The sequence below is a fragment of the Lepisosteus oculatus genome, chromosome 2 (genome assembly GCF_040954835.1).
Source record: "Lepisosteus oculatus isolate fLepOcu1 chromosome 2, fLepOcu1.hap2, whole genome shotgun sequence".
NCBI lineage: Eukaryota > Metazoa > Chordata > Actinopteri > Semionotiformes > Lepisosteidae > Lepisosteus > Lepisosteus oculatus.
Genome location: NC_090697.1, coordinates 58,411,781 through 58,426,492, shown reverse-complemented (window position 1 = coordinate 58,426,492; position 14,712 = coordinate 58,411,781). Strand labels below are relative to the sequence as shown.

At 39.4% G+C, this 14,712-nt stretch overlaps 2 protein-coding genes across 4 annotated transcripts in view; one reads left to right on the top strand and one right to left on the bottom strand.

Moving 5' to 3' along the window:
• Positions 1-32: 32 nt before the first annotated feature.
• On the bottom strand, positions 33-10,912 carry slc25a27 (solute carrier family 25 member 27). 3 transcript variants are annotated; one of them, XM_006625760.3, is made up of 9 exons: positions 10,639-10,912; positions 8,864-9,055; positions 7,295-7,379; positions 6,034-6,156; positions 4,528-4,640; positions 3,246-3,330; positions 2,073-2,165; positions 1,213-1,315; positions 33-1,129 (listed from the first exon to the last, which is right to left on the bottom strand). In XM_006625760.3, the coding sequence occupies exons 1-9, from the start codon at positions 10,739-10,741 to the stop codon at positions 1,058-1,060; spliced, it is 969 nt and encodes a 322-aa protein (XP_006625823.2). In that variant the 5' UTR covers positions 10,742-10,912; the 3' UTR covers positions 33-1,057. The 3 variants fall into 3 exon arrangements, 2 of the variants coding, with proteins under 2 accessions (XP_006625823.2, XP_069035787.1); XR_011182164.1 differs by lacking the exon at positions 33-1,129 and adding an exon at positions 1,808-1,967 and having other exon boundaries at positions 1,226-1,315; XM_069179686.1 differs by lacking the exon at positions 33-1,129 and having other exon boundaries at positions 1,223-1,967.
• Positions 10,913-11,103: 191 nt separating this feature from the next.
• The window catches only part of cyp39a1 (cytochrome P450, family 39, subfamily A, polypeptide 1), a 30,373-nt gene continuing 26,764 nt past the window's right edge, over positions 11,104-14,712 (top strand). The window contains exon 1 of the mRNA XM_006625680.3: positions 11,104-11,386. Within this exon, the coding sequence (XP_006625743.2) occupies positions 11,210-11,386 (177 nt within the window). The 5' untranslated portion in view covers positions 11,104-11,209. The remainder of the gene's footprint in view (positions 11,387-14,712) is intronic.

The window sequence follows — 14,712 nt, the reverse complement described above, 5'->3', positions numbered from 1 at the left end:
AGTTTCAGCATTTCACAAAAGAACAAGAGACATGCTTTTAAGAAATTTTAGTTTTTCACTGACACACTGCAGTTCCAAAAGACAACTGTTTTACTTTTTAGACAAACATCCCGCTAGACATGGAGAATCAAAGATGTGAAATATTTTTATACAGGCTTGCACACTGTACAGCGGCATAAAATAAAATAGAATTGTGCTTTTTAAACCAAAATTAGTACAGATATCCATGACACAATAGGATGAGTACACAGCAAATATAACACTGACTGATAATACCTTTGGGTTAGCTAACTAAAGTGCAGAAACGTTTTTGACTTTTTTCAGATTCCCACATTCTGTCAGTGTAACAATGAAGTGAAGCTACAGCTTACACATTTAAACTTCAGTACATTTAAATAATAAGAATCATATTTAACGACAGAAAATAAGACAACAGGAGGGCTGTGGGAATAAACGACTCAGCAATGTAGTTGAAACTGATACCCTGTCTCCTTTCAAACTATTCTTGCGGCGATTCTTAGATCAATTGTCAGTTGTAGCAATTCTATAAGATAGATGGGTCTTCTCTCGTGTGGAACCTTTGTTATGTTTCTTTTACAGCAACTAAATGTACAATTAACAGCATTAAGTTCTGGATGAAATCACAGTCCTGGAAATAGCTCTGGTTTTGACTTGCAGTGGTAACCATGAACACAGCAATAACATTCCAGCTTGTGGGCATACAGATACAGTAGGTATTTATCAAAGGGATGGATGGGGTTTTGAACAGAGGAACAATTAAGACTTGGTACACTATTATTGCTTTTGAGTTCAAAGACCAAAGAAATCATACTGAAATTAAATTTTAAATCAAATTAATTAAATATATTCAAGTTGCACCTGTTCAATCCCTCCTGTTCTTTTTATTTTACTAAAATCACTCACATCCCTTTATCTGTGAGATCAATTAATTCACAACTTCAAAGGTATTTCAAGAAATCAGACCATTTTCCTGATTTTCGATGAAACTGCCAGCATCAATTGAATTGCACTCCAACTGCGACATGAATGGAAGGTTCTAAAATGAACTGACTCCTATCATTCGTCTAATTTGTTCAAAGGTAAGCCAAAATGTCAAGGACCAGGGAGCCTGCAAGAGAAAGACAAGGAAAAATGAGCACCTGTTAGCAAAGAAAGTCATTAATTCAATTAGCGAGAAGAAATACGATATACCATTCTCATCCATGTGGGTATAAATCCTTTGTACAAAGATATGAATCCTTCGCCTTTCACAGATTGAATGAGGCAGTCAGTAGAAGATCTGTAGAGTAAACCCCTAGGAAACAGATACAGAAAAATAGGCTAGTTTCAGCAACCAGCAGTTTCTTAACTCTGCCATTGAACAGTGTATCGAAACCAATAAAAAGTATAAGTAGGTAGCTGTATCAGCATGCTTAGGCTGCAAAGGAATAGGTAAACGTTTATTCCGAGCTGAGAAGAAAAAAAGGAGGCAAAACGTTTTGGCTGTGGAGCCTTCTTTAGGTGTCAAGTTATCTTCAAGCCGAAACATTGTGTCTCTTTTCTTTTCAGCATGGAATAAACCTTTACCTGTTCCAATATAAAGTATGTTTTGAGAGATCATGGAAACTAGTTCACAGATGGGATAATTCAGGACTTTTCTCCTTTCACTGTTTGAGAGAACATATACAAAGTCATTTGAACACAGTCTTATGTTTTTTTTACTTCCTACTGCACTGAGAAATTCATATCTATGTTTAAAAAATCAGATATATAAGTTCTGAGCTCTTTGGTAATAAAATGAGCAAACCCGGAACTGTGCAATTCTTCCACGAGACGTGTGTCCACTGCATGTTGGCATTCTGCACGACTGTGTTCAGATATTGCACAACATGGTGTCAAACGTGTTTATGCCCGATCCCATTTGTGCTCGGTTCTGTCTTTGTTGCACGTGGAACTATGTCTTGGCTCTGTACGAAGATCAAAGGTATCAATATTCAATACCACAGAATCATCTTAAATCAGTCTTGATATTTTCTCCCAAGAAAATATTTTTCTTTTCTACAATAACTCACCTCCCATGAGCATCCCTGGGCTGATTCATAATTCTGGTTTTTACAACATCAGCTGGGGTCCCAAGTATGGCTGCTACCAGGCCTGAAGATATGCTATCAAAACAGTAAAACTGAGCTGTTGCCATAATTCCTATACTGCATGTGATGAACGGAAGGACCACATTAATATACAGGTCTAAAAAAGGAGACCATATTGGAGCACTTGTAAACAGTGCAGTTGAAAAAACAAGCAAAAATATATTGTTCAAATTTAGCTTTTTTCCTGACACTTGGGCCTTCTTCCTCAGACTACAAATAGAAGGTTTTTTTACATGGGGTGCATGCATAATAGGTCCTCCTGGTTTGTTAATGTACAGTATATTTTCTGTACATGAAAGCTCACACACTAGCCTCTCTAAGTGGTCAATACTGGATTGCTCATTGAAATCTGTTATATCTACTTGCACAAAAATCAATCTCAAATCTGAATATCTTCACATTTAAAAAAACCACAAAACATAAGACTTCTAAATTAAAGATATTCAGGTAACACATGTTCAATTCCTCCCTGTTTTATTGTCTGCTAAAATCACTATAATTCCTTTATGTTATAGATGTTTTAATTCACAACTTTGAAAGGTATTTCAACAAATCAGATCATTTTCCTAAATCTCCATCAAAATGCTAGCAGCAATGTGATTGCACAAACAATTGTGACATGACTAGATTTTACTTTAGGTACTAATCCACAGCACAGGGTCTTTTACATTTTGTTCTTCCAAAACACACACAAATAAAGTGATAGGTCACGCCTGACAAATGTAGAAGCGGCACATTCATTAAGACTTGAAATCCACCAAAAAGCTTTCAGAGTTCTGATAATTTGTCAACTTGCTATTTTGTTATGATGCTTCATCAATAGGGAATTCCATTTGAAAAAAACAGAATTTCTGAGGTACATTGTATGAAGTAGTCCATGGAGTATAAATGGTTTAAAGTGTTTTAACAGTAACATTAAGAATATATTATTCACTAAAAATGTATAATAAAAAGTCTTCTGACACTGCATGGAAACAAGCACTAATGAGGGGGGTGGGTGGAGTAGGTTCATTAGAAGAATGTTGTTTTTTTTTCATTTTTGTATTGAATTGTGTTTTGAAAAATGAATAAAAAACATGTTCACAAAGAAATTACCTTGACAATCCATGACAGATATAGTTGTCTTCCACTGATGTGTTTCTCAACAAAAAGTGTTTCATTGTGTCATATGTAGTAAGATCTGACAACAAAGAAATGATGTATTATACACTGTCCTGTGATCAGAGAGTAAGTCCTTTGCATTCTGGCCTTCCCGAAGAATGCAGTTTCTGACTTGCACAGCCTTTACACTTTAAAATTGTGAAGCTAGTCATAGACAAAGTGGAGTGGCTATTAGTACCCCTGCCTCACTAATCTTGGGTCCAGGGTTTGAATCTGCCCTGGAGCATCTTCTGTGCAGAGTTTGTCTGTTCTTTCTCAGGTTTCATCCTATCTAACTATGACATGCTGGCCATTTTAATCTGTTATCTCTAAATTTCACTTCCACCTCCACCCCCCTGCTATGATTGGTGAGACCTAGTGGGATGTCATTCACATGACAGGTTGCCCAAGAAAAGATTGATACCTCACTAGAAGATGAAAACTATGGAAAATATGTGTAAGAAACTTCTGTCACTGCGCTATGATATTTTGCCACCTGAAGTTTTTTTTTTGAAGTCTCATTTGCCAAGAAATAAAACTTTAATTAGCCAATTTGTCAGTCCAACTAGAAATATTATAGAAGGGCTTAAAGACAGAAATCAGGAAAGCAGGAAAATATGCCTTGAAGTAATAGAGGTTAATGGAGACTGACAAAATTAATCAGGATATACAGTGCATGTACATGTAGGCAAACTAAGTATACTAAGATCACACTTAGTCTACACAGAACTGAATATTATTACAGTGGAAAAACACTATACATTATGCTTTAGAATTTACAGAAATTCCTGCATGGTCATAATTTGATTGAAGCATCTGCTTTGTCCAAGGACAAATGTCATAAATGTTCTTATCCAGGACTCTCCAACACAGTTCCTGGATGGCCTTGTGTCCCCTGATTTTTATTCCAATCATTAGAAATCCATTATTCTTTCTGTATTAGATACTGTATATGCACTGTTTAGGATTTTTCTTATGGAAACATCTTATCTCTTTTAAAGCTGAAGTTACACATTACATTTGAAGGTACAGTTAACTATAAATGGTTGGACGCATTACAATCATTCAACAAATTATAAAAATTGACCAACTACTACATGTAACTTTTTACCTGTAGTACAGTTTGCAGTTTAAGACCCCTGCTCTAGGTACTGATAAAGAATTTGATCAAACATACATTGCAACACTATTCTGTATTTATTCCTGGGATTAAAATCTCATCACATTCTGGCTGTACCTCCTAAATTGACCAAGGCAGCCCTCTGTACATTTGGAACCCATCCTGCCCACAGTCCACGAATACCCCCTTCAGAAATTATCTTCACGAAGGCATGGTACACTCCGCGGATTCTGAAACAACAATAGGCCAGTCCACGTAAAGAGAGGAGTATCGAAACACAAGAGGTTCAGAGCTGATCAGACCTAAGATTGGGACATGCTAGAAAGGAACTGCTAGTTAGGTAAAACATAATAATGGCATATGACAGGAGTTAAGGGAGTGCTTGTAAAATATTGTTCCATGCATTAGGATTGGAATGTGAGACACAGTTTAGCATTTTTTGCTGTACAAAATAATACAATGTACACTCAAACATACAGTATGAGTCACAAAAATGCAGAAGGATCAAGATGATAAATGTTTTAAATAAAAAGCTCAAGACATTAATTTTTTACATACAGAAGTACTGTATGTACTGATGTTTACAGTGTGTTGAATTTATGTTTTTTCCAACAAAAACACCCCAACACATGCAACCAAAAGCAAACTGGGGTGGGGCGGTGACTCTGTGGCTAAGGATCTGCACCTGTGGCTGGAAGGTTGCCGGTTCGTATACCGTGGCCGGTAGAGGAATCTTACCCTGTTGGGCCCCTGAGCAAGGCCCTCAACACCAAATGCTTCAGGGGTGCTGTATAATAATAATTTCTTACACTTATTCTGGACACTTTTCTGGACACTCCACTCAAAGCGTAACAGGTAACAGGTAACTCCCCTCCACCACCACCAATGTGCAGCATCCACCTGGATGATACGACGGCAGCCATAGTGCGCCAGAACGCTCACCACACATCAGCTATCAGTGGGGAAGAGAGCAGAGTAATGAAGCCGATTCATAGATGGGGATTTTTAGGAGGCCATGATTGGTAAGGGCCAATGAGAAATTTGGCCAGGACGCTGCGGTTACACCCCTACTCTTTTCGAGAAATGCCCTGGGATTTTTAATGACCACAGGAAGTCAGGACCTCGGTTTTATGTCTCATCCGAAGGACGGCACCTGTTTACAGTATAGTTAGTGTCCCTATCACTATAATGGCGCATTAGGACCCCCATGGACTGCAGGGTGAGCACCCCCTGCTGGCCCCACTAACACCTCTTCCAGGAGCAACCTTAGTTTTTCCCAGGGGGTCTCCCATCCAGGTACTGGCCCCAAGCTTCTCTCCCTGTGTGTGTGTCTCATGGAGAGCAAGCTGGGGTAAGCGAAAAGACCAATTCATAATACAAGAAATTGTATACGGCCAATAAAGTGATCTTCATTTTAAAATGGATGGTGAAAAATGTAGAACTAATGCTATATGATGACCCAGTACTGGAGAGCACATTTTAGCAGCTGGATTTCAATCTGTGAAATATCACGTGTGCCCCTGTTACCAGCCTTTCGAATTAAACAATAAGTTGGTTCAGCTATACAGTGAGCGAATGCCTCAGGAAGCAGCAGTCAGCCGCCCTGTGGACTGCAGGCCTCACCTGGGTGGTTTCCCTTCTAATCTGCGCCGTCCCTCCATCTGCATCTGAACCTTCACCAGGTCTGTCGGGCTGGCAAAGAACTGACCGATCGCACCAGCCAGCATCCCTGCCAGTACTGATTTCCTGTGAGACAAAAATGTTTTACAGGGCTTCCCCAGTGGCCTAATCTTATACTGTATTTCTAGTACACTGGTTCAAGCCCAGTCACAAGTTCAGGTCACGTCATTGGCCAACAGAAATATGGAATCCTTAAAATACGGATGCTCAATTAGCCCTAGTTTTGAATAAATGCCTGTGACAAGTATGTCAGTTCTCCAATCAGTATTAGCCCTCCTGTAAGGCACTGTAGGTTTCACAGCGTTTCAAATGCCGGATATACAGCTGATATACAGCTGGTGAATGGGTGGGCAAAGAACAGAAAGAAAAATCATTCTTAATGAAATAAAACCTCTTAATCGCCAACCATTTTACGTGCATGCTGCATGATTCTCAATTCCTACTCAGCCCAGCATTGCTCCAAAATTGTGACTATTAATTAAAAAAAGTATCACTTCAAAAAAGATTTTGCTGCAGCTCTAAGGGAGTGTAATAGGGACACAAAATTAGAAAGTGACAGTGCTCTGAAGCTTCAGACCTGGACAATTTAACACACCAGCCTATGTGACACTCTGTAACTTACCACTGGAGAATTGTTTTACTATGAAACTAGATAATGCAACCTGTCTAGAAAAAAGTAAATAATTACTTAGGTAAAAGCCACACAATATGCAACAGATCACAATCTACATAAAAGGATACATTTTGAGGTCTGTTACCTGTAGATTACCAAATACTTACTAAGTCATTTCCTCATTGCTGCCTGAGATAATGAGATTAGTCTCTTGTTCCAATAAATATATCTGTCAAGACTTTTCTGACTTAATCATTAAGTATGGAAAGCCACTGAACACCTTATAAATCCATTAACAGATTTTACACACCCTGTTCACATGTGGTCAGATATGTTTATCAGTAAAAGCATTGTCATCTACCATTTTGTTCATTACAAATTCTCAATATACTGTATTCACTAGGTTGTGCTATAAAACAACACATAAGCATATTTAAATGTGGGTAGGGTAAGTTAAAAGCTTTTGTTAAATTATAACATCATTTTTGTTGTGGTCATTATTAATTAAAAATATAGTGAAGTGCAGATCAAGTGCTGCATGAATAAATATATAATCTACAGTATGTACACTGAAATGGCTTACTTTCTTACCAAAAAGGAAAAGTGGTGTCTTCATTCCTGCCCAGCATTGACTCCCGAAGCTGTTCATAAGAAACCATCCGGACCCCAGAATACACTGAAAAGCCCCACACAACAAATTCCAATAACTATATATAAAGTACACAAATCAGCTTTTTTTCCACTTTTGTCCACTTTATACTCCACATAAGAACATAAGAAGGATTACAAACAAGAGTTTGGAAGTTAGTAGTTAATTGATCCAATTCAATTCAACTTTCAATTCATATAAAAAGAATATATAAAGAATCCAAACACCTTATCTGACCATTTCATGAAGGAAATCAAAGTATCAGCTTCAACCACATGGCTGGATAGCATGTTTCATGCTCTCACAACCTTTTGGGTAAAGAAGTGTCTTCTACTCTTGTGTCGCATTTTGTGTTGATTTTGAAGAAGCCAACTGCTTTGAGTTTGTCATCTTACTTGTTTCGTATGGAGTGATGACCTCTCAACTCTAAATCTAAATCCTTCTCTGTACCTCTTACTATGCAACAAAGAACATCACTCAATGAATATCCATCAGATGAGCAACCATGTTGATCTGGCTAACAAACCAAACTGGTTCTATAAATATAGAAGATGCTGAAACAAACTTGAATTTGATTTTTTATAAACACCAATTGGTTCTGAAGAAAGATACAAGATGTGAAGAAGGGGTTAACTTTCTGCATGAGGACAAGACTTCTAAGTAACAGGCAAGAGTTATGGCAGGAAAGGGGGATAACTGATAAGAATTCCAGATGCCAGCTAGGAAACCCCCCAGGGAAAGAAACATAACCCTGACCATTTGGCCAAAGTCTGTGAACTGTCCGCACACTGTGACCTCCCCAATTACCATAATAATGAGCTATGTCAGAAGCTGCAGAAAAGGGATATACCATAGTAATGAGCTACGTCAGAAGCTGCAGAAAAGGGATATTACCATAATAATGAGCTACATCAGAAGTGGCAGAAGAGGGTTATATAAACTGGAAGTTTTGTACCGGCACTTTGAACAATACTTCGGTTTTGTTGTTCCTTGCGGGAACAAGACTTCAGCTTAATTGTTCCTTGCATGCAATAAACTTATCTGTTTAACGTCATCTCAGGATCCAGAACTTTTTCTGTTACAACAGTTCCATCATGTTTATTTGTTCAAAACCTTCTAACACTTCTTGAAATTATCGTAAAATCCTAGAGCAATTGGGATACAGAAATCCAAAATCTAAATCTAATTGTCTGATGAAGCCCAGTTTTGAGAGGAGAGTCGGGGTCATGAAAGGTTATTTAACCACGCTTGTTTACAGTGACTATGATTAAACAAACGGATCTGCTCTCAGAATTAGAACATGAAAAGCTATGACTAAAGTAAGTGACTTTAACTACTTTTTGCACCATTTTTTACTGCTGTAAGAATGTACTGTAAATACAGTACATTAGGTTCACTTCACTTTTTGTGAACTCGCATTATATACTTCTGCATAGGCACACCGCTTTTTCTCAGCCACAACTCTCCATTGGCAGCAGGAACCTCTGTTGCAGTAGATGTATAGTACATACCCACATGTCGGTAGATGGCTGGTGTGGCCCCCTGCCACAGTCTAAACAGACCTTCCTCTCGAACAATCCCAGCAGCCGTAGACAACATTCCCCGGTATGGTGTCCCTTTGTGGCCTCCATCTCCATGGCGACAAAGTGCAGTCTCACCTTGGATCTGCAGCCGTGTCTTTGTCAGGTCAAGTGGGAAAGTGACTATTGGAGAAAAAAATGAGTCGAATTTAAACCTCCAGCAGTTATCAATGTGGACTACATCACCTACAGAGATCCAATTACTTCATTTATTGACATCTTTATTTCAAGGTCATAATACGACATTTTTTTTTTAATGGAAATGATAAATTATGCTTTTGGGTAACTGAGACTGATATATTGTAAAGTTTAAATATTTAGTAGCACTGTCAAAAAATGATGCGAATATATCTCAGTAAGGTACAAAAAGAATTATGTGAAAGATACATCACAAATCACCGATGTGAGCCTGGTCAGTACCTGGATGGGAGACCTCCCGGGAAAGCTAAGGTTGCTGCTGGAAGAGGTGTTAGTGGAGCCAATATGGGGCGCTCACTGTGAGGTCTGTGTGGGTCCTTATGCCCCAGTATAGGGACACTATACTGTAGATTGGTGTCATCCTTCGGATTAGGTGTAAAACCGAGGTTCTGACTCTCTGTGGTCATTAAAAATCCCAGGGTGCTTTTTGAAAAGAATGGAGGTGTTACACCGGCATCCTGCCCACATTTCCCCCTAGCCTTTATCAATCTATGGCCCATCTATGAACTGGCTTCATCACTCTGTTCTTCTCCCCACTGGTAGCTGTGGTGAGCGTACTGGCGCACTATGGCTGCCGTCTCATCATCCAGGTGGGTGCTGCACATTGGTGCTGGTTGAGGGGAGTCCCCATTACCTGTAAAGCGCTTTGAGTGGAATGTCGAGAAAAGCACGATATACAGTAAGTGCAAGGAATTATTATTATCACATGGAACTACAAGAAGAATGGAGTAGGATAACAGTTCTATAAACATGAACCAAACAAGAAATTAATAAAATATGCCTTTATATGTGAAATCCAGAATCAGTTTATTAAAGAGGGTTTGTGAAACCATAATTGGGATATTATTTGTGTCAATAAAAGGACACAAAATGCAGTTAATGAAAATTTTTCGTAGTTTTGTTCCGCATGTTTTATGAAGTGCACCGACAGAATACATAGGGAATATCAGAGCATACCATTAAAAAACGAAATCAAACGAAATCTGTATTTATTATCTCTCTGATGTGGTGTACTTGCACTATTAAAGACAGGTACTGTAAATTACAAAGGCTCGTGCACCGCCTTAATACAGCGTGTTGTCCTGCAGTTACTGTTCATGCTAATAGTGAGCAATGTCAGAATTGCAGACCTGTGAATTACTGCAGGAGTGAATTTTCTCAGCATTAACCTGACACGTTAAACTGTTATTACTGTATCTTCGTCATTGTATATCTTATTGAAAACAACAGAAATGAGTTCCTTGCCCTTGGAAAAGCAGGAACTTGTTAAACTCCGTTATATAAAGAACAACGTATAGTTACAGTACTTTTACGTAAATGTAAAAGGAGCGTTTTTGAGGCACATTCCATGACTTAAGAAATATTATGTATTACTAGTTAAATTGCACTTTTTTCTCTATTAATTTATTATGCTGCTGTCTGTTCAAGATCACCAAAGCTTGATGATTAACAACGATTCTCGATGAAGTAACAAATCAGACGATATCGATTTTTTCGTTACTGTATACCTATTTCAGCAACAGCAGCCGCGCAAGCAGACAAAATAAACTTTGTCACCCGGGGCCACTTCGTAGTTACAGGTGGTTCGTTTTCTTCTGCTAACAGCACCATTTGGAAATCTTCAATTCCCTGTCTCCGTTTATGTCCACTCAAATCTTCATACAGTACGATGTTTTAACAATATAAAACTCAGTCATTTCAAGTCCTATGATATACTTCTACTAATAATTCCTAGCACCAAGTCTACTCACTGACAGACCGCTTAGATGAACTGAGCTTCCTTCGACCTTTACCTTGCGCATTATTCACCACCAGGAAGTCAGTGTTTCAGGTTGTAGTTCCAATGACACAGAACAGTAAGTCTATTAATGAAAAGAAGGTACTGGATGAAACTACATTTCCCTACCTGCATAGTAAAGAAGGAGAACTCCGCCTTGCTTTCTGCTGGTTGGAGCAGATGAGTAGAGTGTTGGTATCCTGATGCCTCTGTTGAATAAATTAAAATGACTGTACACTAGTCACTTTATAAAAAGAATTATAGGAGCTACTTAACTGTTGCTGGGACACCTATGAGGCGCGATGGATTTTGTAATACTTTTTCTGTCCGTGTTGATAGTTTTGTTCTCCTTGTACTTTCTATACCTCCAAAGAAACCAGAACTACCCCCCAGTTATTAGAGGATGGATTCCGTGGATCGGTGCTGCCTTCGAGTTCAGCAAAGCACCACTGAATTTCATAGCTGAAGCAAGAGACAAGGTAATTTTTGTTTTTCCGAAATCATATGTGTCATTTTAAAATCTGACAAGTCTTGCTCTGCGCGAATAGAAAACACTGCAAGTATTTTGTACTGTTTAACTTTTACACTTTACAATATTACCTCATTATATATTATACCATCATAGCCTTATTATTTCAAAATTCAGTCTAATTCAACCAAACACCATTACCCAGAATGACATGAACGTGACCTGTGTATGCATTGCATTGATGAAAGTGCGATGCCCGTCTAATGTACTTAGGTATTTAATTACTTTAGTCTAATACACTTCATTTGCAATTTTTTTAAATGTCTTTGCGGTACCAGTTACCATACGTTTGATTCGTGTCCAACATAAAATATTTGTGTGAATTAAAAAAAAAAACAGCTGCTTACTCCCTGCAAACTGTGCTCCAGGTAGTGTATAACATTATAACATTAATCAAGGAAAACATTTTCAGTGACTAGACACAAATCAGTCAGGTTTCATAGTCTGAAAGTCTCTGGTGATTCTGAAACAAAATGATCCATTTTTAAAAGAAGTGATATACTGTATGTCAGATTCTCAGTGCTATAGATTTCTATTTCTATCCTTGTCTTTATAAGATCATGGAAGAATTAACAAGCAGTTAAACTCTGTATTTTAGACAGAAATTGTATTTTATCTTGTACAGTATGTGTACCTGGGTGTGTCAGAGTTCACAGCCCTCAGTTTCCTCAGAAACCAGGTACATTCCCATGGGAAGCCACATTCCTCTAGGGGCAGTTGTTCCAGCCCTCTCATCCAATTAACAGGTGCTTCATTCATCAGGTCACCCTACTCAAACCCTGCTCTGCCACTGATCCTGTGCTCTGTCATTGAGCTGCTTCTGACCAAGGTAGTGCATTTCGCAAAGCTAACCTCGTCTCATGCTGAGCACCCGACCAGTAGCACGGTTCCCTGTAAGAATCCTGTATGGTGGTGCAGTCCCCGTGGCTGCATCTGCACGGATAGTTACACTCGCCTCCCGTCCTGTCAGATCCTAATCACCATCATTCAGTATCTCCCCCCGTCCTCTTTCTGCGTGAGCAATCTCCGCCAGTCTCCAGACACCTACCCACTTCGGCTGTCTCCTTCTGCTCCTGACTTTCTCCTGAGCCCTCACTGGGCAGCTGCACTTGAAATCATCAGCCGGTCAACAGGACGAGGCTGTCTCCATCGGCTTGCCGCGTCATAACAGCATGTAGTCTAGTCACCTTCTTGGGCATGGATGCGTGACATTTACACACACGTTTTTACACACCGTGATGTCAATCTGAATTAATCAGAAACAGACTTCTCTTCAGGGCTAACCCAAATAGCCTTTATCTAAACGCCTCATGGCATATCAAAGGTTAACTTCACATGACACCAGAAGAGAAAGACAAATTAAAAATTAATCAAAAGCACAGTGTTCTTCTGTGGTAGCCAGGTAGCATTGCTCTAAACTATGGTGAAGAGGTCTGTACTGTAAGTGGATCACAAGCCGTGTCATCATATGTACACTTGCAGCCTCATGCCCTTCATAACCCCATTCCCACTTGGGTCTGCAAGGGCTTAGGGTGTCCTATTTGTAATTTGGTTTCACAGGGGTGCCTACGAGCTCCCTTGATGGCCCCTTTGTGCGCCCTTCTCACAATACCTGAAGGGAGTTACCCGAAAATCATTGCAAAATATTTGTTTACCTGTGGTGTATTTTGTATATGGAAAGACATTTCATAGTACAAAGCTTTGAAAAAACAGAGGTATTGCCAAGTTTAAATTTAGTCAAAGAATCCTTTGAAAGAATCCTGTTGAACATGAAAAAACATGTTACAGTATGTTTGTCATACTTTTTTGTTTCTGGTACAGCAACAGATGAGTAAAATGTATTTAATAGCCTTGAATAAACAAAGCAGTAATAAAGTCTTCCTTATTTCATTTATTTCTCTCATTTTCCGTAAAGCCTGCTTAACATGAATGAAAACATTGTGTCACTACATTCGTGAAAGAACTGATGAGATGAAATTCAATTTAATCAAATTAAGAAAAAAAAACTCAGCCATCCTGCACTTAACCACTGTTAAAAGAAGCAGAGCGAGAGGAGCAACAACAAAAAGCATTCTGACTGTGAGCTGTGTAACCAATGAGTAATGTCACACGAGGGTGTCCCATTACCCTTTTTATAACAGTGCACCCTTGAATACTTGCACACATTAAGACGACACTTGCTCTACATCACAGAAGTGCAGACTTAGAGGAAGGACATACTGTAGGACTTAGTGCAGCATTTATGACACGACCATAGCGAAGGTCTCTCCTTCCCCATTCTCTGGGTCCTGCAGTACTGCAGTGTCACGATTGTAGTTCCTCCTCCTTAAGGGCGCTCCGGCTCTTTTCACTTTGGACTTATTCTGTGCACCTGCCCCTTGTTCCAGCTTCCTTCTCGCTCCCCTTAAAAGCCAGACACTCAGTCAGTTCCGGGCTCTGCATCTGATTTCCGTATCGTGCGAGCCCGGGTCCTGATGAGTCTGGCTCCGTTATGGTTTTAAGTCTTTGTTCCTGTTCCCCTTGCCGGTTCCGACCTATTTCGGATTGTGTCGTCCGCATAGGGTCCGGAAAGAACTATACGTTACATGCAGTTCTTCACCGCCATATAAGACTGCACTGTGGGGAGATGAGCAGGAAAAGGGCATCCTCATTTGAGTCTGGTTCTGACCACAGGGAAAGCTTCGTGGTTGGCCAACACTGGCAGAGAAGAATCCACAAAGAAACTAAGGAGATTCATTTCTAAGAGTCAGGGTTTCCAGGAACTCCATCCCTATGGATCTATATAATGGAACACTTGATCTGTGTTTGAGGTTTGACAAATCCAGTTGGAGAGCCATGATGAATATGTGGGATCTGTTAATGATTAACCTAAGTCAACGCTGAGGAGAAACCAGGAATTACTGTACACTAGCAAGTATCTTCCACAGGTAATGGGAAAGATCATCATCTTAAGGACTCTCAGGCAGACTAACCAGTTAGACATGGCAACAAGGTGATTTGACCTCAAGGTCATTTAACTTGTCCTGAACTTTTTCAACCATTTGGAAGGGTGACCAACTTTTTTAACCTGACAGTGCTGTTTTCAGTTGTAACTTGAGTGAAGTCCTGCCTGAGACACTGAAGGACTGTGCTGTTCTCACACATTGCCACTTTGAACAGGTCCAAAGCCTGGGTCACCATTAGCCCTACTTTGTCACAGAAAATGTTACTTTTGGCTTGCTTCATCACACATGGAGAGCTCCTTCAAAAGAGACTGTTGATTGAAATGCTTCCCAC